General features: G+C 41.5%; 1 protein-coding gene across 9 annotated transcripts in view; it reads left to right on the forward strand.

Annotated features, from left to right (window-relative positions):
* Positions 1-26,953, forward strand: part of LOC122778314 (LIM and calponin homology domains-containing protein 1-like) — a 75,200-nt gene that overhangs the window by 4,895 nt on the left and 43,352 nt on the right. For all 9 annotated transcript variants that reach the window (XM_044040056.1, XM_044040057.1, XM_044040059.1 and 6 more), the window contains exons 2-3: positions 23,357-23,427; positions 25,924-25,993. In XM_044040056.1, the coding sequence (XP_043895991.1) occupies positions 23,357-23,427; positions 25,924-25,993 (141 nt within the window). The remainder of the gene's footprint in view (positions 1-23,356; positions 23,428-25,923; positions 25,994-26,953) is intronic.

Below are 26,953 nucleotides of genomic sequence, written 5' to 3' on the forward strand. Positions count from 1 at the left end.
CTTCTTCCTCTTCGGTGGTCGGCATCCTGTTTAATGGCGCTTACTACCCCACATTAGAGGTTAGCAACTGTAATACCGTAGACCCAACTGATCTATTATTAAATTAGTTATTAATAATCAATTTTAAAGTGCAGGATTTGGATCTAGAGTGTCCGATTGACCTAATATCCATATTGCATGTGTTTGGAGTGTGGGAGGAACCCGGAGAAAACCCACTCACACACACTGAGAACTTGCAAACTCTGCAGACCTCTGTTCATGTTACATTTTATTCCTATGAAAGCACCTCAGCAATGGTTTGTTTTGTAAAGAAATGTGTTTAGAGAAAAAATATACACATAGTTTATAGAAGTCAACACCAACATCGTACGTGCCCACAATTACAAAACACAGCTGCAGCCTGCGTGTCCAAGGTTTTGTTATTCTTTTATAAGACGATCTGAATCATATTTTGTTGTTCAATAAATCATGTCAGTAACCGTTGTGCAGAGGGAACATGGAGGGCGTCCAGAAGACGGTTGACTGCGCTGCCAAACAAACACTTTTGCGAGGTGATTGATTGCACCCTGTGAGAGCCAACTTCAACTGACGGGGATAAACCACGACTCTATATCAGGTGGGAAGTGGCAGATGAGACCAGACGTGATGATAACTCTCGGTGTCTGACATGGAAACTTTGAGTTAAAGAGCGAGAAATGTTCGACCCAAGCCAAGAACGCTGCAGGCAAAATCAGAATCATGATCCTCGTACTCCGTTAGTCGACTTTGTCGTGATGCAGATTCACTTTAGTTTGCTGAGCACGATTCTTTTGACCACTGGTGAGAGTTTGAACTGGCATCGATAGCAGCAGCAGCAGGCCTCAGGTTCACTCCCTGGTGTTAAAGGCTTGAACTTGTAAAGCCAAACCTGTGCACATTTGACGCGACCTGGAACTTAATGTTTGCTTTAGACTGAGGAACAGCTGAAACCAGGGAAACTGGTTTTTTTTGCAAATTTTATTTTATCTTCTACAATATACTTTAACAATAGAATCTAAAATTCAGATAGTAGGTGTTTTACTGATCGTCTTACAACAACAATTTTTAAAACAGCATTGAAATGTCTGCCTCATGTTTAGCGCCGTGTCTTCTCAGTTCAGTCTCTCATGTCTCTGTCGTGTCAAACCTCAGTGTACTTCTTTCTGCTCCTCTTGTACCAAATCTTCGTCTGTGTCGGATATCGTGACGGCACGTCCGTTTGAAACGTGACACCTCACACACACACACACACACACACGCACACCTCTCTGTTTTTTGGCCCCGGGCTGTTTTAAAAAGCCGGTGCCAGATTAGAAACGATCTGTGACTCCCTTGTTCCTCACTCCTTCCATGATGTCAGTACAGTTGGAGAGGACTGACGCGTTCAGGGTGTTGAGGATGGAGGGGAAATATCTGTCAGGGGAGGGTTCAGGCCACATCGAGGATGTCGCCTTCATCACTCACCTTAATTCTCTGCATGAGCTGGAAATCCATGGTGGACCACAAAGCCCCGCCCCCTCGTCCTGACTGTGCAGCTTGAATGATGAGCTTAGAGTCCACAGTTAAGTGAATTATTCCAGGGTGACAACTGAGCTAAAACATGGGCATATGTCAGCGTGTTATCTTTAGAGTTTAGTAGTCATCTTTCAAACTATTGCTCTAATGGAGTGAAATAATGACATTACATCTGATTTACTGTCAGAGGGAAGAAAATGTGTATGAATGAGTAAGTGGTTTCAGTGCTGATAAAATTAAACTATTATGTTAATTGAAATCGGTCTAAGGTGCTGGATTTAGACTCCAGTCATTTGTGGCGTGGCTTGTGTGTGTGTGTGTGTGCCAGAATGTTCTATTTCTAATTCTACAGTATTAATGTATTGGGTATACTGTAGATGTATGAAACACAACAGCCTCTGAAATCATGTTAATGAAGCGTCGTGACTCCCATCTGTCGTACTTGGATGGCCGTTTATGTACGGCCTACACTGAAGCAACCAAATTGGCTATTGATTGAGCGGCACACAACATATTTATCCATGTTCGTCTCATGCTGATTTATGGCACGGCAGAGCTTACACGTGAATGTTCAGCTTCAGCCACTCACACAAATGAGAACTCCCGCAAAGTAAGATGCTAATCACTAATCCAGTAGTTATGATCTTCTTAATCTCAGATGCTCAGCTTTATGTCCTTCCCTGGGCGGAGCAAGAAAAAGAGCTGACATGTGAACACAGGAGAGAAAACACAACAACAACCAGGGATTAGATGTTTCAAATAAGCCAAGTTGTTAGATTTTGACTCGCACTTGTTTCTTATTATTTTAGCCGCTGATGTAGAGAAGCCTCAGAAAACCTGTGTAATGAGATAAAAATAAAATGATGTTATAATACTGTGGCACATGTGTCCACATGGGTCTCGATGAACATGAATGCACGTTAAGGGTGAGACGTGATCTTGTGGTGGATTATCACAGTTGACTGGAGATTAGCCCCTCCCTCGCTGTAATGCTGTCTAACATGAATCTAATCTGTTATTCCGTGACTTAATTGCAGGCATGCACATCCATATCGTTACTTAAGTGTAAGATCTGAAAAAGACAAGACTTTACAAGTATATAATCTCAGTTTATCACATACTGTGTGTTCATATGAGGAGGTAACATTACCAGATTTAAAGGTTGATGGAAAAAAGCTGTAGAAATAATTGTATGGCAATAAAAATGCTTTATGAATACAGTCCACTCACCTTTACCTTAAACCAGTGGCTTGCACTTGTCCAACTTAGTGCTAAATGTTTAAGGCTGTACACAAAGCTTCTGTCTCTTTGTAAACCACCTCGCTGAGTTGTGTTGCAGTTAAGGTTTGATGGACGTTTGAACATGAGAGTCAGTGTTAGTTTGTCTCTGTGCGATTTGCAGCTCTTTTTATATCGTATTTAGGGGTCGACAGATCGCGGCTGATTTCCCTCTTTTTCCGATGTCTGATTGATGTTCAAGCCCTGGCTGCATCATATCAAAGACAGGAAAATTGGCACTTTAAGCCTCTTTACTTGTCAATTAGCATATAGGGAAGTGCAGGGGGAGGAGGTACTCCACTATCCTTGACGGGATGCTCATCCATCGTGGAGTCCCAGTTGCTACAGAAACCGCTCCGTAATAGGAGTGTAAGCGACTTCCTTTGTCCATAGAGAGTGGTTCAGTGATAGACGTGTAAAGCACTCGATGGGTTCAGTTACGGACTTGATTTTTAACATTCATCATCACACTCTGGTCAGACTGGCGTGCAGGTTCAGGTTCAGGTGCATGAGCAGTGAAACATTTACTGCAGTTACTGATTGCAGAGCGATATCGTCATCTTTACTCTGACTCATTCTCTCGCACTCGTGAGCGCTGCTGCCTGTTGCTGATTTTTAGAACGCCCTTCATCTCAAGGAGCTTTCCAATAAAGCAGTGGGCTTGTTGGCCGCCGTTCACCTTCAATAATGGGAAGTGGATGTTTTTTTTGAAGGCCAAAGTAGATGACGTTTCCTCCCGAGCAGCGAGGGAGCGAGGGGACATCCACAAAGCTTTAGTTATCTGGTCAAATCTGCAGCTACTTCATTTCACAAACAAATGTATGCAAATGGATGTGGCTGTTGCTCTGGGTCAGGCTGATAACAAACATATTTGTACTCACTGCCCTCGTGTCATCGTTTTATCGCTAAGGAAAAGACCTTTTAGTTAATTGAAGCTGTGGCGTCGCATACTCATAAAAAACCTAAACATAAATTATTATAGATATAAGAAGATGCTTTAGTTGCTAGAATGTATTGTTCCATGATCATGATTTTAGAAAGTAACTTTCTATCTTTATGTACGTGTCTGTCTGTTATTGCCTGATGTTCCGAGTCTGTTTTTGTCAAAGTCGGCCTCGTGTGCTCAGACACTGAGAGAGAAAAACAACAACAAGTGCCTTCAAAGCAGGAGAAATCAAAGCAGCCTGGTTCTCAGTGTGCACTGCAACAGAGACGCACACTCGTGAACACACACGGACACACACCCGTGAACACACACGGACAACAAGGGTGACGGAGCCAGTGTTGGCTGAGGGCCAGGGCTGCACAGACTCTGTGAACAGTTGTTGTTTCTTACCACATTTCACCACCTGGCAGAGTCATAAGAGGACGAGCTCCTGCTCATCCTGTCGTGTTTCCAACTTCAGTTCAAATTCTTCATGTAAATATGTGTCCGTATTCATCTAGGGCTGAACAATAATACGGCCAGAAGGGTTATTGTGATTAGAAATCAATCTGTTTTTAGTTTCATTAATGCCCTGAAGTGAAACTGGGAGAAACCACTTATTTATTACTGATTTCCTTTGTTTTGACACCTTTTACAGGGGATTTTGCCCCCACAGACTTTGGGTAAAAAGGATAATGGGAAAATCTTTCTTTCTGTTGGACTGTGCCGGATCACAGCTGCTTCAATTAAGACGCCGCCATTAACGTGTATTTTCTTAAAGCCACAATTGGGCACTAATTTATTATTCAGCCCTCTAGGAATCTTGGTGTTACTTCCTCATCAACCTTTTTCGAAGTTTTACTTGGCCTGCTTTCCTTTCCTTTCCTTTCCTTTTCATGACGCAGCAGCCATGAACTAATAATGATGGCACTGGAACAGAAACTCTGGAGAAGCCTTTTTGTTCCTCTATAGATCAGTAAATGTTACCCAAAATGATTGAGGGGATGAAGGGAGAAATCAGACATATCTGGTGGATGTTATTTATCAGCAGGTGGAGACTATTGATGTTGTCTGTTTGAAATATGATTATCTTCTTCTTCTTCTTCTTCTTCTTCTTCCTGCTCGTCTACAGCTGCTCTTACCAGGCATATGGGGCAGTTTGATGGATGTGACAGACTGATGCTCCTCCACTGTCCAGGGGACAGGTTTCTAATTGGGTCACAGAGGCTGAGCTGGTTTCCTAGTTTTCTGAGCTGCGGCACAGGGGAGCTGGACTCTTTCTGACTATCGGGGGAGCGAGTGCAAACTGCGCTGCGTGGTACACAGAGTGAAAACCAAACCTTTCATTCATCTCGTTTGACCAGTTTTGTCTGCACAGGCAGATTTATTTGACCACCGTGCTCGCGTCACAGCACGGAGGGTGGAAATATTCTTGATCTTGATCGCTCATCTATCTCAACTTTGATCAGATCTAATTGTGACATTATACAATATCATAGTTAAAGACATTTGACATATTTTAAACCAGCTTTTCAGTGGTTGCTCTCCTGCATCTGCAGAAATATGGCAAGTATACAGATATGAGGCTACAGCTACTACAAAATCAGGATATGCCGGCCATCCTCACTGCCCTGGCTCACCAAAATGGAGCAGTATATTACATTACATGTCATTTAGCAGACGCTTTTATCCAAAGCGACTTACAAAAGTGCATTTAAACATTTGGGTACAAATAAGAGCTAGAAGTAAGTAAGAGCTTCAAGTAGAACAAACTATGAAGTGCTAGTCATAAGTGCGATGTACAAGTTTTTTTTTTTTTGTCGTCTTAGTCGAGGTAGAGTCGGAAGAAATGTGTTTTTAGTCGGCGTCGGAAGATGTGGAGGCTTTCAGCTGTCCGGATGTCGATGGGGAGATCGTTCCACCATTTGGGAGCGAGGACAGTGAACAGTCTCGAGTTCTGCGAGTGCCTCTGCGATCCTCTCAGTGAGGGGGCAGCGAGCCGGTTTGTCGATGCAGAGCGGAGTGGGCGGGCTGGGGTGTAGGTTTTGATCATGTCCTGGATGTAGGCTGGACCGGATCCGTTTGTAGCATGGAACGCAAGCACTAGAGTCTTGAAGCGGATGCGAGCAGCTACAGGAAGCCAGTGAAGGGAGTGGAGGAGCGGTGTAGTGTGGGAGAATTTTGGTAAGTTGAAGACCAGTCGAGCTGCTGCATTCTGGATGAGTTGCAGAGGTCGTATGGCGCATGCAGGAAGACCAGCCAGGAGGGAGTTGCAGTAATCCAAGCGTGAGATGACAAGAGCCTGGACCAGAACCTGAGCCGCCTTCTGGGTTAGAAGAGGCCGAATCCTTCGGATGTTGTGCAACATGTATCTGCAAGATCTAGCTGTTGCAGCAATGTTGGCAGTGAGGGAGAGATGGTCGTCAAGTGTCATAAAAACACTGCTGACTCCATTTTAGTTTGAAAACCCCGTGGATATTGCCTAATTATTGGCTTTATCAGACATCGGCAAACACACCGAGATCTGCCGATGTGACTGATGACTCAAGAATGGACGTAGCAAGACAGAAATGCACATTTGGCTGAGTCTCTGTGGAATCAATCTTAAGTTATTTGTTTATCTGTGTTCAGATTCACTGTCAGTGTGACTGTTCCATCCTCAGCTGTGCAGGTTTCAACTGAATTTTGACAACGATAAAATAACAGTACGAGATCTCTGCCTCAACTTGTCCTGTTTCGTGGAAAAATGTACTTTATTTTTGAAAAACGACAACGATACGCCTGATAAAATCAGATTGTTCAGACTCAACAGAGGAGATGACTCAGGTCCAACATGAATGGAGGCTTTTAGAACTGAGTGGGACGGTTTGTCAAACACGCACACACACACACACACACACAAATCTCAACCAACTCAACCCAGCATTCCTGAGCCCCTCAGTCTCCATCCCATTCACACGTATGGACACACACACACACACACACACACACACATATACACACAGCAACAATGCATGCTGTCACCACTCTGGAAAGTGACACAGTTGTTCCTCAGCTGACTGGCGTTGTTTTATTTTGACACTAATGTGCGTCTCTGCTGCATCAGAGGTGCATGTTTATGTCGTCGTGGCAGAAACAGTCTTTAAAGTTTTACTACTTTTTAAAGTAATGCTGTAGGTGATGTAAGTTCCTTTTTTATTTTAAAATGCATTTACTTATTTATTCCCTCTGGGTTTTCTATTCAGTTTTTACTGCAGTCATTCAAGGAGGATAATGGAATAGGATTTCAAAATAAAACAGCTGCTGGTTAAACCCCCCCCACCGTCTGTGCTCCCATCACTGACTCTTATTTGGTTATTCTGCTAAAACCATTAGCTGCTATTAGCATGAGAATGTCTGCTGTTCATTGCCTTGTTCTGTAATCCCAGAAAAGGTTTTTATTATTTATTTATTGTGTTAAATGAACAGGCTTGAGAATTGTAGTCCTGAGCTGATGTGCGGCACCACTGAATGATCTGATCACAGAAAAGTGTTACACTGTCACATCAGCTGACACCACAGCTGGAGTCTAAATTATTCCTGTGAAAACGTCCGCAGAGGATTCATTTGTTGCTGTGTGGTCGGTCCTCTGTGGCGCGTTTAAGTGTCGATGAATCTTAATGATTTATAAAACCGACGGGAGGAAAAGCAGAGGAGTGAGGAGAATTGTGAAATCATGAAATAACCATGACTGTGGCCCTAAATGGCTCCACCTGCTGACCGGAAACTTCAACCTCACTGCCAGCAAAAACTCAAGGGAATGGACAAAACTACAAAACCTGCACTTGTCTTTCTTTCTGTCTTTCTTTCTTTAAAAGCATGTTTGGAGAGTGTAGTGTACAAACGGAACAGAAAGCACAACATGCAAGGGAAAAAACCTCAAATACTTCATTTGAACCCATAATCCAGCTTTATGTGCATCTTTAACAGATATAGAAAGGGAAAGTGAGAGTGTACCACCAAACAGATGTCATAAAATCAGTTTCCTCATAACTACAGAGTATTATCTGTGTGTGACCGCTGGCAACCGGTCCCTAAAGCAACAGTAGACGACACACTGGCAGGTTGGGGCTTTCCACTGGGCTCAGCCGTGCTGAAAATACAAGCATTCACTGCAGTTAAAGGAGGATTTCAGTTTGATTTGTACAGTAGAAGAGTTTTGTTCGCTCTGACAGCAGCGGACAGAATCGTCTCCCCAGTCTCTCTTTGAGTCCTGGACCACAGCCAGTCCCACAATACAGACCCGTGGTCTTATGTGTTAAACGTTGGCGACAATTTAATCGTGACGGGTCATTTAGCATTTCTCCACTGAAGTACGACGCCAGTACACAAACACATGTTAGATGAGTGATAAGGATCTCAGACCGCAGCCTCCCTTTGGTCGTGTTTATTTATTGCTTACATAGACTTCAGTTACTTTGAATAAATAAGCACTGGCATTCTTTTAAAACCTTTTACATCCATGTCACAGGCCTTTTCTGCAGCTTTTTTTCTTTTTTGGATACGTTTCTGCGGATGAAGCTCTTTCTCCAGTTTCGCGTCTTCATTCCTGACAATGGGCTCAAGCCATTTCACAACGTCTGTTCAGACTCCGTCTTTTGACCTTGACGTGTTTGGATGAACTCTGTGTGTAATTTCCTTGAAAATGTTCAAATCAATGTGTAACTATGGTTGCACACTGCATTTCAGGTGTATTTAATGCTCTTTTTACGAGGTGTTCCAGCAGCTAACTCCCTGCCTGTGCTCCATAGTTTCAACAGAGATCAAACACCTAGTTTGATCCACGGTCACGGTGCCGTTGTTCAAAACACTCACTGTTTCACTTCCTCTATAGTGAGTGTAACATTAACCGAGGAAAACGATTGTTTGCGGTATGAATTTGACAGTTGGCCAGTTCTTACACATTGTCCCGTTTAAGAGTGTCAACTAAATACCTACAGTGGAATGGCTTAGCCTACAGTACTGGACCCTTGGGTGCAGTTATCCCCATCAGCTTGCTGGTAGTGCTAATCCTGACTAATCTAGCCTGCTGCACTCGTGTCTGCTGAGTCCAACTCTGACAATTCCATTTACAGAGGAACTGTGACTTTGACGTCTGACTCTCACCTCGACTGAAAAGCAGCTCGTCGTGATGAACCATCTTCTCTTTTTGCATATTCTAATACTGTGTTTTACAAAGAAAACTGTGTGTCCCTCTCTAAGGAAGTTAATGTAGGAAGTAACCTGATGGAAGTTGTCGGACCGTGGTGTTTCTGATGATGTTGTTCTCGTGTAGCCCTCACAGCTGGAAACAGAAAGTTCACGGCCCGTCTTTGGAGGTCGTTGAGAGGCTTTCTTGGAATTCACTAATCTCGAGTTGAACTGGTGAAGACGGAGGAGGAGGAATCTCAAAAAAAAAACCAAAACAGATACTTGATGAACTTTGATGGTTATTTTAGAACGTTATTAACCTGGTTCAGCTGTAACACATCCATTATATGACTACAAGCTAACACTCTGTCCAAATGTTCCGACTTCATATTCATTTCCACATGATGCACTCGCTCCAGAAATAAACCGTCTTTGTTCTTCGTGATATAATCAGTTATTCAAACCACTACTAAGCAACTTATGCAACTTAAGCAAAGCCTAAGCCTCAGTCACTGACCCCTTCCCTACATGTTTGGAATAATAGATGTTGTGAAACTATTCAGACAAAATCATTTCTCCTTTCAAAGCTTGATCCCAGAACTTTTGATTCATCCTCAGCCCAAACTTCACAGTCGCTCGTCTTTGATTTTATCTGTTGGTTTTTATCACTTGACAAATGAAACTGGAGCTTTGTTTGTTCACTAAATTCCTCTTAAAATCTGCTTAAAGAAGTGATTAATTTTAGCACGTGTTCAGCGTGAGTGCTCATGTAATCACAGAGCGTGTTATAGTTCGAGGCAGCTGATGCTGAACGGGAACTTTCAGCATTATGTTCATGTTTATGCTGAATTATCTTACTTTCAGTCAGTATATTGGATTATTGTGCTCAGTCTACACCATGTGTCATCATCTCTGCACCTTAATGTGTTCCTGCTGTCCCTGGAAGATACTGTATCAGTCCCGGGATTATTTCTTTTTTTTAAAGGCCCCAAACTCCCCTGGGCAGAGGCACAATGGCAGGATTTCTGTGCATTTGGGGCGAAGGGAAAGCCTGGCTCCACTGCTTCCTTTTTTCTGATGGAGCTTAGTGCTAACTTGGACTGACAGATGCTCATGTTCCCAGGGGTGACGGAGGGGCTTAGCCTGAGGGGAGCTGTCAGGGAAGAGGGATTCATCACCTTCCAAATACAGAGTTACACATTTTCTCAATGAAGGAGTCTTTTCTGCTTTGTCGAACACGTCCTGGAGTTAGTTACAGGTCTACCTCTAATAATATTACTGTGTGTGTGTGTGTGTTCAGTGTGGAACTGTTAGAGAAAACTGAATTGGTGTTGAGTTTCTTCTTAAGTGCACGTTTCGTCGCAGTTACGTCACCGCGTCCACAGAGTTTCTTGTGAAAGCAGAAGCCGCTGTAAACACACTGATTAACCCTCATTGTGTTGTAGTGTTGACACAGTATGTCACTGAAGCTCCTGATTAGTTCAGCCTTAGTGAGTACAGAGGTTTTCCATGAGAAGATGGGGGGGGGCGGGGGGGACATGTCCGAGCATGTGCACAACACGGAACATAATCTTTTCATGTAGAAGAGTTTTGTTTGGTATTCATTCCTCCTTACCTCAGAACGACGGCATGAAGATAAAGACTTCTCCTCATCTCTCTTGTGTTTACTATGTTCTGAAGTCTGTCGCCCGGACACTGAACTGAGCATCAGGTCTCAGTGTAGTCAAGAAATCTAACCATTTTGCTTAAAGCCTAAAGGTGTGGCTCTGTTAATGATGATAATCCCATAATAACTTTTCAGGACGCTGTAAATCAAAGGATCTGAGAGTGAACTGCACCTGCTCGAGGCTCTGATCACATCCTTGTGTAACAGTTTTCCTGCCCACTGCGAATATTTTGGGATTAATATCACGTTGCATGTTCAACAACAGTTGCCAGTGATGCTAATTTGTTACCTGCACAGTCTCGCTATAATACTGTAGTAATGTCATTTGACATGCGTATAGAAAACCAAGCATAACAGCAGTTGAGTCATGTGATGTTGGATGTTTTAAAGTGTGGCCCGCTCTTCTTACCAGAGTTGTGAAGTCTGTCTCACTGACGCTCTCAGTGTGGCCAGCAGCAGGTTGTCGCCCTTGGCCTCGTGGAAACTGGAGTGAGCAGGATACTGGAAACTAGTGAGGCCTCTGGAAAAGCCCCCCTCACGCTTTGGAAGCTTAGCTCAGAGAGCTGGTGTTGACACGGAGACTTTGTTTCTGAAACTTAAAGGCTGTGCAGGGTTTAGACTAAAATCCTGATGGATAGGAAGTGTGATATGGTAAAGTGTTCATTTGCACAATAAGATCACTAAGGGTAGATCATCGTAGTAGAACTGTGCTGATGGACGATGTTTGTCGGATGAGTGTGTGATGTCCATAATGTACATTCTACATTCTATTTTAACTCATTTTTTATAGACTTAGTGTTAATATCTTTATATATTGTACATGTTTTGCTAATGCATGTTTATTATTTATTATCTTTATCTTTACTGTCTTAAAGGAAATAAAGGACCATCTTATCTTATCGTATCTTAGGGTGTGAGGGTGATGCCATGAATCCCTGCGAGTCCCTGTCCTTCTCCACTGGTCACCCGGGTCTTCTAAAGAGACATTGTAGACACAGTAACTACGACTCTTTCGTCTTTTTATTCTCACACTCTGTTACCAAGTAAAGACAGTGAGATATTCCGCATGTAGCACTGAGCCTCATCTCTAAACGCCGTGCTTCACACTCACACAAACCTTTGGATCCAAGTGTTACTGACTTAAATATTCACACTCCTCTTCACGCACTGACTTCACTCGGCCGACGAGTCACAACTGTCGGCTTCGCGTTGCTGCGAGAACACGATAATGTAATCGTCTTCACTTCTGCCTCTCGCTCTGCAGTCAAAGTTTACTTGGTCCTTCTCGTTCCTGAGCCGTCCTTTAGTCCGTGGGCTTCGTCTTTCCCCTGATAACGCACTCGAGGTCTCACAAAGCAGGGGAGAGAAATGGGGGAGAACAAGGCGGGAGGGAATGGGGGGGTGGGACTGAATGGCACCAATGGGGACAAGAGTGGGATTAATCCACAACCCAAACATTGTTCCATCATCTAATCAGGGTGGAAATTGGACAGAGTGGCTAGAATACCAACATTTAGCTGCGGGGCCAGACCATTTTAGTCACAGGAAATTTGATTGTTTAATCAGAAGGACTTATCGTGGAATAAAGACTCTTCAAACTCTTAGGAAAACAAGTTTAAGAAGAAAGCAGTCACCTGTGGTGTGGTTTGTAGACTATACTGTGTCATTCTTATTCACTGCTTCATTCACAGTCAGACTGTCATGTTCCTGGCTGCAGTGTGGCACACACACACTTGGCTGTTTAGACCTCATTTATTAATAATCACTGACAGTGTGATGACAATGAAATGTGGATTAGGTTTTGATTTGAAGTGTTCAGTTATTTTAAATCAGTAGGTTTGAGGTTTATGTATAGAGAGATATTGTCATGTTTTATTTAACCAAACAACTAAATACTTACAATTAGGGGTAACACTGTAGAGAGACGCGTCTGGACCGTGTAAAAGCTGGTTCTGTTGGTCACTGTCATGGTTAAAATAACAGAATAATGTGCTGGCAGAGGTTCTTCGTCGTCGTCGTCGTCAGCTGCAACTCATTAACTTGAAGGGCGCGACTGAATCGAACCATGTTTTCTGCACACCACAAGAGTTTGGGTCAACTTTAGTGATTTTTCATGAACATAAATCACAATTTGAACATTATTTTAGCAATTTTCTACATTAATATATAGAAATTGTATCATAAATTGTATTATTAAAACAAAGTGTGTGTCATTTCTGTCATTGTACCTTCCGGAAGCTCACGCTAAGTGTCTGTTTTGATTCTAAGTATGAGATCATCATCATCGTCTTCATCCATCAGCCCAGACATCAGCGTCACCGATACCTCGGCGTCCGATGACAACATGTAATTAAAGTTCAACTGATACCGGAAATGTTAGGACTGCTCCCTTTGTGAGGACCTCTTCACTGGTAATTACTCTCCGCTCTGGAAATGACACGTGTCACTAGAAAATCTGGCTCGTTGGTCTCACGACCTCACCGAGACGGACGCGGAGAAACAAAGGATCAGGAAAAGAAAGCCGAGTTGTCGTGCAAACATAGTGTGACGTTCCACGTGGCCTTTACATCTCTCTGGGGAAGTGTTTGAACCGTTGCTTTGTTGAGGTGACAGAGCAAAGCTGAGCCAAGTCTGGAGAACTTCTTGCGCTCTCTAGTTTCTCACTTGTCTTGTGCAATTACTCTCACAGAATATTGAGTTAAATATGATCCCTGCTGCGTGTGTGGTGTGCTGCACTTTCTCTGTAATGTGAGGTTGTGTTTGGGTTTAACTTGTGTCACTTGTTTCAGGGTAGTTTTCTCCTGCAGGATACAACATTAAAGCAGCGCTGAGCCTCATGTGCTGCTTCACTTTCTGTTCAATTAAAATATAAAATCCAGAATGTTTTTGCCGATTGACTGTGAGTCATTTAATAATTAGGTTGTTTTGTGAGAATAGCTTCTTAAATGTGAAGATTTTCTGGGTTATTTGATCCTCCATATGTTAAGTAAATGTCTCTGTTCTGTTTTTAACAGAAGACATTTGAGGATGTACATTTTTAGTTTAGTTTAGTTCATTTTTCTCAAGTTTCATCATAAAGTTGCTTGTTATGTTATGAATCGTGAACAACCGATCAGTAAACTGAGGAAGTTGTAGACTTGAAGATAGCTGCAGAGAAGTAATTAGTGATATTCCTCATAGGCAACAATAGAAGGTTTTATAGATGATATTTGTTTTTTGAGTGTGTCATCTGTGACACACAATGTTGCACAGTCGTGTCGTGTTAGGCCTCGTGATAAAAAGCTGCTTTTGTCATATTTAAATGAGGTCTTGCAGTCAGCGTGTTGATGCTTTCATTAGAGCTGAAAGGAATCACATCGTCTCTGCACAGGAACACTTCTAACCGTGTCAAGGAGAGCAGTTTCAACAAGCAACACATTCAGTTCCTGCTGTCTCGTGTCGTTATGGTTGTTTTTACTTTTGAGTGTGAGTGCTCTTCTTTCTGTTGCTTATCCATTAAATGAAGGTCTATGTCGGTGACATGTTGTGGTTATGGAATGCAGCCACATATGGAGCAGACTCCGAGGTGGCGTCCAGATTTACAGTGTGAACGCTCGGAGCAGATGGGCGTCCGTTCACAGCTCCGCTCCTCGGCTCGTCGTAGACAGACTCCAGAGACAAAAGGTGTGAAATCACGGAAAACAGCCCCAGGGAGGAGACGCGCTCCTGTAAGCAGAAATAAAATGGCCTTCACAGTTATTTATTTCACTGTTTTCCGATTGTTTATGAGTCATTTTTGATTGGTTTAAAATGTTTGTGCCATTACCGCATGCCAAGTTCTTGTATGTGGACCAAGAAGAAGTTGTCTCATTAGTTGCAGCAACAAACTGAATTTGATGTTGTTCTATCTGGATGTGGCATTTATCTTCAGTACTCGAGGGGTGATGGTTTCACCTTCAAAGTTCTCCATCGCCATCGTCCTCTAACTGCATTTTTCCACAGAAAACCATTAGAAGATTATTTGCTCGTTCAAGTCAGTGTCGGTTATCTGTTACAGTAAAGAAAGTAGCTTATGCTCATGAAAACCAGTGCGTCTTGCTGAGTGGGAGCAGATAGCAGAACATGAGTAATCAGGGGAGGTTGTGTAAGGTTTCCCACGCCAGATGACTCTCACAGGATCCGGCGTGTGCCTGGAAACATTTGTGCTTTTCTGACTAAAATGAGAGCAGCAGTAGAAAGTGTGTTTGAAAACATAAAACACTGGTCAGGCCTCATACATTTTCACACAGAAAAATACCTTTATACTTTCTATACAGTATAAACCTTAAGAAATAATCTGGCCGTGACCCCAAACAATGTAAAGTTGCACTAGTGTTTCACTGATCTTCACCTTTGACCATCACACACATTTATGTCTTCCTTCCCCCTTTTCATCGCGCTCTCCCTCACTGTAAATCAACATAATTCATGTGTGTGGTCGGCACATGTGGAAGGTAAACTTGTCGTAATCCAAGTGCAGAAGAGCTTGCGTAACATTCTGTCCCACGCATGATATTCCTCATGTTGTCTTACAGTTAAAAAGTAATACAACTTCTTTTTTTTATTATTGATGTGTGGGCTTTTATTATGACAGAGGTCGTTAGTCATGTGTCTTTGAGGTGGTCTCTCAAGATGTTACCCATTGCAAAGTTTGGTCTGTGAAGCATGGTCTTTCTACCACAACAGATTGACTCCAAATACTCCGCTGTCATCAAATCAGTCTATAAATATTCCCCCTCCGACGCAGTCCAGATCTGGGATTGGACTCCTGCGGTCCACTGTTGATTCCGCTGTATAATACCAGGCTAATGAGACTCTATTAACCGTGATTACCTGCGATGATCCCTGTTTGGTAATGCTCTCTTGTTCATTGTCTCTGGGCTTGTGCAGCCACTGTGCCGCTGTGGTACCAGCTCAGCTCAGCTCACCCTGGATTCATGAAATCCCCTCCCATCACAAATACAAACCTGGGTGTTTGCACACGGTTAACTGACAACACATGGTGTCATTAAACCGTCTGTGCTGGTGTGTCTGTCGTTGGGCAGAATGATGTACGTGTGGTCCATGAATCTTTTTGTTTTTTAATAAATACAAGTCTGTTTTGGCTCCGCCTCTCACCACTGTGTACTGCATGTATATATGCGTCACTGCCTTGACAGGAGTTGGACTTGGTAAATGGTTGGATTTGCTACTGATTGCCGCTACTTAGCGGTGCTCTGCAATGCGGTCTTGAGAAGAATGATCCCAATATTTGTCCCAAATCTTATAAAACCTGTGCCAACTCAGGGGAAACCTCATGATTCATGTTAAAATTAGGCAGGGAGGGAAAAAAAGAAAAGATAGACAAGCTATTTTGTTTTCCACGCTCACATTGGCCCCAGATGTAGTCGGTGATTGTGATGTGGAGTTTGTGATTCCTGTGGATCAATGATGAAAGCTCAGAGTTCTCAAGTCGAGATGTTGTTTGGAATGTTTGTGATTGGTGAATTAATATTCTGAAGTAGGAGTTTTGTTTAATTTGTCATGGGACATGTTTTACAAAGATGTACACAGAAGGTTAGAACAAAGAGTCTCCTGACATCAAGAGCTTAAAAATGATTATGAGGATTAATCCTTAAATCCTTAATCCAAACAGTTGCACAGTCATTTTCTCTGGGTTTACATTTTTGTGGATATTCGGGTGCAACGTTTAGTTGCACTTCTAGGCTGTATATTTGTATATTAGTCATATATAGTCATTGACTACTCAACCATCAAAATAGTGGTTATTTACAGCCACATTTCTGGATTCACTCTTTATTTGAATCTGTTTTAATAACTGGGGTCTAAGTAGTGTCGTCTCTTCAAATATATATCCCTCAGGGTGTTGTGTTGTAGTGGAGATGTTAGAATACATGTCCTCGTAGCTGCAACCTCCCCCATTCTTTTCATACTGGGGGCAGACTTCATTCCACACTCCCCGTCTCCTTCTGAACTCTGCTTTTAGTGTTTGAGGCAAAGACGGCCAAAAAGAAATCTTTAAAACATGACAAGCTGACTAGTTTAAAAGCTTTCTCAGATCCATCCCTCAGGACCATATCCCCCCATCTCTGTCTCTCTCTCTTACCATCCACTGACATGCCAGCACACCAGGCTCCATGGTCACAATAGTGAATCCCCACAGTGGTGGCAGCAGTGGCAGCTTGTGAAAGGTTCCAGTTGATTGATCGCAGGCAGATACCACTCACGACCTTTGGCTGAACTTGTTAGTAGCTCCATGAGCTGAGGCGACCCTCGGCCACATGAACCTCCCCTCATATTAAGAGTCAAATGTTACTGATTTTAATACTTTTTATTCTTGAAGTCCCATTTCTCACGAAGCCAAATGGAAGATTTCTATGTTTGTTATGATAATAAAAATGTTGGGGTTGACTCAGCATTTTCGTGCCAGAACTGTGTGTTTCAACCTCGTCACAAAACGGTTGATTTACGTTCTGCAATACTGAAGAAACAGAAGAGTTATTGTTCGCGACTGTTACTTGGAGGAGAGGTTAGGCGTCACAGATCATGTCTCGGCACAATTGTTTGTTTCTATTTCAGAATCATTAGGTTGTCCGCTGCTGTTTTTGTGTTGTTCAGCAAAAGCAGAAGCATTTACAGATTACGCTCCCTTGCCAAGTTGAATTAATGAGATTATTGGCTGTAGGCCAGGAGACGTGCATGCATTCTTGGACTTGGACATATAGCGTCGGATTCTGTCAGGATTACGCAACACTCTTAAGAAAACATCTTGTAAGGCAGAATGCTTTCAACTACAGAGCAGACATGTGACAAAGAAGCGAGCCTTTAGGCTGGGAGCACATGTCTCTGTTTATGTTTGCAAGCCCTTGAGCAAACAGCTGTCGGCTCTTCAACAGACTGATCATAATTTGCCTCAGGGTCGTGCAGTAAGTAGTGTTTTTAAATTCCCCCACGTCACGGAAACCAGCCTCTCTGCAAACCTTGGCGAATTAATTGTTGATTTTGGACATGTAGTCGTCCAGTGTTGGACTGCACAGCAGCATGGGATTGTTTTTAAGGGATTGCATAAAGAGAGGAGCTAAAGCTACTGCACAGTCATCTTGGTCTTGGTTTGGTTGTTGTCTTGACTGTATCACCAGTGCTTTGTCTGTTTGTTGGTCATTATTATTATTGGTATTATTCTTGGCAGTAATGTTAAAGTAAACTGTCTTTGAGTTGTGAACCATGCCAGACACTGTCTAACTGAAGAGGAATCTCTTCTCCTCATTGATGTTTTATCTCTTACAACATGAAAGCAATGTTTCAAGGGAGTTTTCATATGAGAACTCTGTGTTTTCTCTTTTCTAAAATTCATCAAAAGAGAAGGAAGAAAAAACAACACACACAGAATTGCTCCCTCGGCAAAAGCTTCTTTTGCTTCTGCAAAGTTTATTCACATGTTTATAAAACAAACAGTCGCTGGCGTCCTTTCTTCGCGGATACCAAAGTGATAGTCGTGGCTGCTTTGAACGTGAATCCATGAGAATGAACTCAGTCTGGACATGGTTTTCCAAAAAGGAAGGAAGTGCAAAAAAACCCAACCAGAATCGTTTGATTGTTTTTTCAAACAATGCATGTGACATTCCCAAAAACAACAAATGTGATACTTTCCTCTTGAGTGACCCAGTGCTGGTGTGACAGCTGTCAGATCCAGACATTTCTGCCATATTTAAGATGCACTTTCTTCTTCTTGAGTTGTGTTTGGCTTTATTTGAAAGCTTAGTTTTTCATTGTACATTCTAAAACATTATCGATCATTTTTTGTGTGGTTAATTAAACAGTTTGCATTCAAACAATCTTTAAATTAAGATAAGGAAATTATAATTTGTGAAGATTATTCATGTTTGAAACTATCAAAGTGAGAACAAATTAAATACCGATGTGTGTCAGATTTGGGGGTAAAGTTATGGAACAAGCTCAATGATTAAATTAAATTGTAAAATAATTACAGCTTACAATGCAAAGTGAAAGACTAGAACTGTATTTGTAAGTGCATTGTTTTATGTATTTTCTAAAATCTCTGATTTCCTTGTTTGTTTGTTTTTTCCTAATTTTACAGAGGACAGGCAAACATTAAGCCACATGCTTCAGCCTATTCTATTTTCGGTTACTGGCAAATGATTGTGTTGAATGATTTCACTTTTTATTTACTTTTTAGGTGAATGTAACCGGAAAAAAAAAATCATTCATTCATTATTCATTCATTCATTAACAATGTAAAGCTTGTCAATCGGTTGGCTGCTCAGTTGTCAGATGAGTTATGGGAGTGAGACGACATCCAGTGGGCAGGTTAGCTAGCTCAACAGCTAACCTGTTGAGAGAACGTCGGAAAGACGACACGGGGGATTTACAATGCCAAAGTTTTGTCCTCCTACCAGGACGGATGCGGGGTTTATCAACGCTATATGGACGTAAATGTTCATGTTGCGGTAATCACGGATTGTGACGTGAGTAGCGATTAGCTCGCGCTAGCGTGCTAACGGTTGTTAGCACACTCGCGAAGCTGCAGTAGCCTCACGTTACTTGTGCTAAATGTGTGTTACTGTTGTTTGCTATGTGAGCTCGGACTGAGCTCATGGAAGCGCATAGGGACTGGTTAAAGGACATTTATGTGTGTTTGCTAGAGGACAGGGCCAGAATACACTCCTTGGACCTTGTTTGCTCTCGATACCTGGTATCGGCTGTGAGTGAGAAGCCACATGGGTCAAGGCCGCGGTCACTGGGTCTCCCTTTTCCCTCTTCCTCACCATCCATCCACAACCTTACTCCCATCATGTCCACACACATCACATGCTAACTGAGGGCGGACAGTGTGAGTACAAAACCAATTACATGTGCATTTCTTTCTTGCTTTTTATTTTGCTTGTCTAAGCGAAGCGGTCACTGAGTTTTCTGACTTCAACGACCCCGGTGAATCGAGTCTGCACTGTTTTGAGTTTAAGTGCAAGTGTTAACGTGGTCATTTATTTGGACATTGAACCTTTTGTTTATTTAAAGGTACTTTGATTGTTGCTGAAAGATCTGGAAATATTCTGAAACAGTTGTGGGTTTATTGCCAATGATCATTTTGGTTTATGCGTGTTAATACACTGATTTATTGGGTGTGAGTGATAATTAGAATTCATTATAAATATTGATTGGGTTGAAAATAACTATTATTTCAGGTTTAAAATATATTGAGTGCACGACCAGCCTACATTAAACCATTTAAATTCATATTTTTATTTCATGTATTTTCTTAATATTCTTATATTACTTATTTCTAGTCTACTAGTTCAAAAATGTTACATCAGTATTTCTTTCCTCGTTTTAACTTCAATTTTGTTTGATGAGGAAACGGCAATACTTACATCTGGGTGGTCATCGGTGGGTGTTTTAGTGCTTCCTGTGTTAGATCTGATGCTTGAGGTTTGTGGTATTTCTGATTTAGTGTTTAATGGCCACCTCAAATAATGAAGTTTTTTTTTTAGACACCTTGACCTACAATAAACAACACTCCTTATGCATGCCATCTTAACTTTTATGGAGTTGCGACAGTGGTTTCCTGCCATAACTCAGAAGGTTTTGTTAGTCTGCAGGTTAGTCAGTTAGGGATTACAAGTGCGTAACTTAACAGCCAATCCGCCCTCCATAATGAAAGAATAACCACAGCCTCTGATTTTTAATGGAAAAGTAAATCTGCTTTATTTTATATGTTGGTCAAATGTGTATCACTGAATGTTCCTCTGGCCAGATATGAGTTTCATGTACTCTTCAGCTCAGGATGACACTTATGGGAACAACAGATGTACATGAATCAAGGTGCTCTGCAGTCACTGCCAAAGAGCAGCAAGATAATGATGTGATAATATTCTTTAAAAAAAAGAATTTATTGTAATTTATTACAATAAATTATTGTTTATTGGAATTAATGTGGATAACAGAGTCCACAAAGAATAAACTAAACATATCTAGACTTTAGATTTTGCAACTTCACTCTAAATTTTTGCACGCTGTACCTTTTTTTTTTTTTTAAGAGTGATTTGCTTTTTCCATTGTTTCAGTTTCTGCACCTGCAGCCCTTTTCTTCTCTTTAAACTGTGCACTGATCATCATTCATACTGTGACACTGTAATCTCTCTTTCCAACTGTGACACTTTAATCTCCATGTGCACTCTTGCTCATTAAGGAGGTTCCTGAAGAGCTAATATTTTCTTACACAGCAAGTTGTAATGCTGCATTTTCTTCTAGGCAAAGACAACAACTTCATGGCCTTATTTGCTGTATCTTAGAGGGGGTTCTGGATAACAGTGACCATTATTAGATAAGTGAGCACTCATCCAGTTTTAGCACAGTACCAATGTCCATCTAACTCAGCTCCTAAATCAAGGTCATCTGCTCAGCTGCAGATTTTTTAAGCAGATTTTTTTTCTTACGAACAGAACCAGAAAATATTTGCTCTTGTGAGATAAACTTGGCGTTGCTGCACATATTACACAGGGACTCTTATTCCCTCATGCAGAAGACCACAGAATATTTTCGTGTACAGTCAGATCTGGAAATGTCATTCTTCAGTGTACAAAATGTGGACTGATCAGCTGCTCTCTGATCCATGGTTGCTTAAGAAAAGTAAGGACATAATATATATGAAATGTGTATGACATGATAAGTTTCCTTTACAGATTACTACAGAAGATGTAACTTCTGCTGTTAAGAATAATCTGTATTGAGTGTAATATTTGTTTCCAAAGTGCTTTTGAATTTTGCTGATGTTTATCTCAACAAAAATTGCTCTAGGTGTTCTGTATCAAATTAATATACTGAAATAATAGATTTGTGTATGTTTGGGCTGAGAGGCCCACTCTGTGGTATTTTTACACTCGGGCTTCACTCGTCACTTTGCGTTGTCAACCCCAGGCACACAGTCACATGTACCGCTGCAGTTGGATAATGGTGGCATCCAGTAGCTTAATGTCAACATATGGGGAAAGTTCATTTCTCTGTTTGCTCGTCTGCATCTCTGTCTGCCTGTATCCCTTACACTTAATATAAGCTTTTGACACAGTTTATTACCACATCTGAAACATAGTTTTAAATGAAGTTTTGGTAACTAGATTATTGCGGGATCCCGCAGGGGTCTATTCTAGGGCCGTTATGGTACAACCCTTGTATTCTCTCATTCAAACTTGAGGACTTTGATCAAATAACATAACCTGTACTTACTCTACATGGTTAAGATTAAACAGATTTTCTTTGTGTTTAAAGAACATCCAGTTTTATTGTATTTGGTGGTAACAAATCATAAACCTAGGATTGATCTAAAATTGTAATGGATTCCGCCAGCAGCAGAAATGGCGGTCCATTATGTAAACATTCAGCTGCTCTTTTCTTCTATAACAATTCCAAGCTCAACATGAAATCCACAGCTGGCCCGAGACTTGATAGTTTTGCACTTTTTGTCCCCACAGCTGTGAAAATAAATGCTAAAAGAAACCCAGGATATTTAATCTTGTAATTGTTTTGGCTACTAAACTGGCTGGACCAGAGGGGTCCCTCCTCCAAATACCTGCCAGTGTTTGTGTGGATAAATGGGTTTTAAATGGGCTCGGCTACAGCAGATATTTTTCACTATAGGAGATTGTTATTTCAGTCAGTATGTTTCCATGCACATGCAAGCTCATGCTACGTTTTAGCCTTACAACCCCATTTAATATGACTACTGTCCTTGTTCTAGTATACAAACCCGAGCAGGGAACTGATTTATCGTATGAAGTGTGTGTGGCTCCGCTACACTAGGTGGCGCTGTGTCCTGCTACGTTAGCTGGAACAATGTCAAGCACCATTCTAACTTAAAAATCTTTCATTTTCAAGCTGACAAAGTATGTCTTCTGCCACCTTATCAGTCCCACATTTTGGATTTAGCTCACAGTTGTCTTTTTCTGATTTCCTCCATTATTCCAGGTAAAACCCTAAGGTTGGGATGTATTGAGCATGAGCAGAGGAACTAGGCTAGTTAAATGTATATATGCAATAGCATTTCAACCCCCAGTTGCATTATCTATGCATGTTAATCCATCATTGGAAAATTTAGTACAATTTCAGTTGGACTAACATGTCTACATGTATTTTAAAGTCTGGTTGTAGTCACACTAACACTACTAATTCAGTATTGTTCTCTAATGCCATGTAAACATGACAGCTGTAACAGATGAGGACGCATGGGTGGAGGCAGATCCGCTGTGGCGACCCCTGAAGGAACAAACCCCAAAGAAGATGAATAAGATGTGTCTATTAGTTGTAATATCTGTCATAGAAGGAACACAGATAACCTGATCACGCTCTATAGTCATGCAAATACATGCAAACAGGCAGCTTCTCCTCCTCAGAGGGTCTGAGCAACTATTACCCGATAAATCCCCTGTCACGACACATTAGCCTGCCAGGGCCGTTTGGTCGGGATGATTGTGGCTTATGTCAAGCTTGTTAGTGCATAGCACTGTTAACCAGAGAGGGACTTGATATATGGCAGGCAGCTCTTTGTGCTACTGTCCGTGCCATTGCCAAGATTTACTGTGAAGGAAATACGTGAAAGGATTTTTGATAAAGGTCTTAAAGCCGAGTTTGTTTGTGTGTGTGTGTAGACTTAAGATTTAGAAACCAAAGTGATCTTTTTTTTATCTTCTGTTTTTGACCTCCAGTGCCTGCCACGCTGTATTTTTTGCTAACCTCCCCTTTTGTTTTCTCTGCAGGCCGTGACGGGAAGATGTTTTGGTGACAAAGATTTCAGAGGGGGTTTGGAGAACGGCATACTGCTGTGCGAGTAAGTTCTGACTCGCTCACTGTCTGAGCTTTTATCTCTGTTGCTCTTATTCACTTGAAGGAAATGATGCTTTCGTACTGTCACTTCAAAATGAAGGACTCATTCCAGCTCTAATGGCCCGTCATTGTCCAATTTGTCCAGCCGCTGTTTCAGGATGAACATCCATAATTATTTTAAACGAAGACAACATGAGAGATCTTTTTTTTAAGCTGCTTTCAAACGAGACATTTTCCTGAAATGGTCCATAGTTTCACTGACTTCCTATGCCAGCTATCTAGGCAAATGTTTTCCAGATAATACTTGAATGAAAATGTCCAGACCCCGATTTTGTGGACATTTTACAGACTTCATGAGTCATGTTTTGCTCCGTTATTGCTTTGCTGAGTTGTGTGCAGCTCTGTCAGCCTTGTGCAGAAGTTATTTCTGTCCACATAAACAGCCCGGCAGCTGTGCACGTATAAGCATAGCATGCAATACAAATCTCTCCCTCACCTTTTTTTTCTCTGTACTCAAGAGTGAAACAAATCCACATGCTTGAGCAGCACCACTACAACCATAATAGCTTAAATCCCTGCTGCAGGTTAAAGGTCATAATGACGGTGATTACAAATACTGCGAGTCCTCACTTCCTCTCTGCATTCAGTATATAATTAATTACAATAGCACATTTCTATACATGCTTTTTCATTACGTGAGTTTCGGTATCGTAACATTGTGACAATCCTGTTAACCCACAATAACCAGACCTATTAATTATAGTCGGAACAAACCTCATCAGTCAAACAGGTTTCCTTTACATACCCGCACTGATTTGTCACAGCAGAGACTGACATGCTGTCGAATTGTCCCCCTCTGTGATGCGTGAACTTTTGCCTTACCTCTCATAATGTGCTGAAATGAGACTGAGAAGACAAACACTTGCACTGTTTCTCACTCGCATTCCTCTGTGTCAAGTTCACTTACACAAGCCTCAGTGTTTTCACTGTCTTTATTGCGATAGCAGACACGAGGACCAATTTAACAGTGTCCCAACTGGTTTTGGAATTTGTGGAATATCCTGGAAGGACTGAGTGTACCGCCTGTCGCACCGCAGGCCTTCAAAATTATCAAATAGTTTGGAAATGCTAAATGCTTCAGTGATTTCTGAACTTGCATGTTTGTAAAATGGGTATTTATTGTTTTACAGATATGGAGGACATATCAAAGTGGGATTTTTCTTTTTGCCACTTGATTATTTTAGGTCAAGCTTCAGTTCAGTGTTCACTGTGTTATAGATTGTGTGGTTCCACATGACGCCATTTAAATATCTTCTAATGCAAGGACAACATTGACTTATGATTTGTTGTAAATAGCAGCCTTTGTCTGTGCTTGTTTTTTTTAATACAGTAATAACTGAAATTAGAATTTGTTTGGAGTTGAGAAAAATGTTGAACCCTTTACACAAGATTCTGAATGTGAGCCAGATGGATTTTCATTTCACTCAGTTAGGAAATAAGAATTGTCAAAAAGTGAAAGCCAATTTCTGTTTTGAATTCAAATTTGGTGGAACATTTAGTTGTAAGCCAAGTATTTGTAGTATATGGTTGAAATGATTGACTCTTATTTCCAGGGCAGCAAGTAATGATTATAATGACCGTTTTTTGGTGTAGTTTTGGCCAAACACTGCCTGTGAACTGTTGCTATCATACATGTTAAGCTTGTAGACACCAAATGAACACACAGTGCGTTCGTCATCGCTCGAACAGAAAGAGACACATGTTGAGTAAATGTGTGCAGATGATGACTTTACCAGGAACGTTTCATATTTAACAGCTGCAGTGATCGCACCTGTGATCCTCTGGGTCAGTGTTTCAAATCCTTAAATTACTGTTGTGATTTATTCATCGGCCTCACATCCCCCCGTGTTTGTTCCCTCGGCTGCTTAAGTGCATTGTTTGACCAGATCGTTGACAGTTGTCTGTCATTTTGTTTGTCCTTGCACAAATGGGACACGTTTCCCTCCTCAAACTATTTTGACATTATTTTTTTTAAGGGAAATACTTCAGTCTTGTGTGTAGAGCTGAGAACAGCCTCCTTGTTTAGGTCTCTGGGTTATTCTGGGAAACATAAGGCAGCAAATATGTGTTTGAGATAATGAGTGCTGAGTGGGTTGCTAAATAACTGAATCTGAACTGCAGTTAACATCACAGAAAGTGTTGGAGTGTAAGAGTGGGAGATGTGAGGATTTTTGCTCATGACATAACTTTTCATGTGCGTGTGACATGACGCGTACTGGATGAAAAAATAGCTCAGTGAAATTGAAATGAGCAGCAGTGATTGTAGAAGCATTTCCATCTTACGGACACTTTTCTCCACTCTCTGCAGACCTTTTACTCTTTCTGTGCTCGGGTTTAACTTCACACTGCATTCTATGATAATAAATGCTTATCACATTGCAAATCACCATTTTGTTTTTAAAGCATATTTAGCTCATGGTGTCTGTGTCTTTTTTATTAGGTTGCTGAGCTCCATTAAACCCGGTCTAGTGAAGAAAATTAACAGACTCCCTACACCCATTGCTGGTCTGGTAAGTCCTCTGCCCTGTGACACACTATTTTAATTTAAATTATTATTATTTTTCCACCAAAGCTTATCAATTGTTCTGGCTGTCTCTTGTGCCTTCCTCTTTCTTGTGGCCTCTTTTTCAAAAATACTTTTTCTCTCAATGGTGAAGGTCCAGGGTTTAAGAATTAGTCACATCTATTAGTGACATTAGTGAGACTGCAAATTGTAACAAATGGAATATCTACTGTGGCCTTCACATGCCAGGAAGGATTTCATTCTTCTTTGTTTTGCATCAAGTCTCTGCTTTACAAAGTGAAATCTCTTCAAACTGAAGTAGAAACACAAGATGGTGGCCTTCATAGAGCAAGGCCCTAACCTAAGGTATCTATAAAAAAAAATTTTTTAAAGCCATTATACACATACACAAATGGTATCAATGATTTCTGTCAATAAACCCTCCAACATGTTAAGAGTGAGTTTAACCTTTAACCTGAACCTTACATGACAGTGTGGTATAATAGTGTGTGACACCCTCACATATTCTGGCTCATAACTTTAAAACTTGGGCTTCATATGTGTGCAGGTTTCCAAAACAGAAATTTAACCCAAAGGATATAAATCGCACCATAACCCAGATCTTAATATGACGTTGTCTACCTTTGTCTCCATATTTCTTTGCCTGTACTTTTATGTTGGAGATTCTTGTTGCCTGCTTGGTTAGGGTTAGTGCTGGTGCCTCTGTGGCTGCAGCCGACTGCAGTGGCCCGGTTCCGGTTCTGGCTTGTGGTCCTTTTTACTGCGTGTCTCTCTCTCCACACTAACTCTGTCAAGTCAATTAAAGGCTGCTCCCAAAAACCTAAATCCAAGATTATGAAGTGTTGTGTGCGCGTGTGTGTGCATGTGTGGGTTTTATTCAGGAATCTCAAGAAAGTTCACGTCCTGCTCTAAATGAGAGCCTGTGGATTTCAGTGGACCTGAACAC

Source organism: Solea senegalensis, linkage group LG12 (assembly GCF_019176455.1).
Source record: "Solea senegalensis isolate Sse05_10M linkage group LG12, IFAPA_SoseM_1, whole genome shotgun sequence".
In the NCBI taxonomy this organism is placed as follows: Eukaryota; Metazoa; Chordata; class Actinopteri; order Pleuronectiformes; family Soleidae; genus Solea; species Solea senegalensis.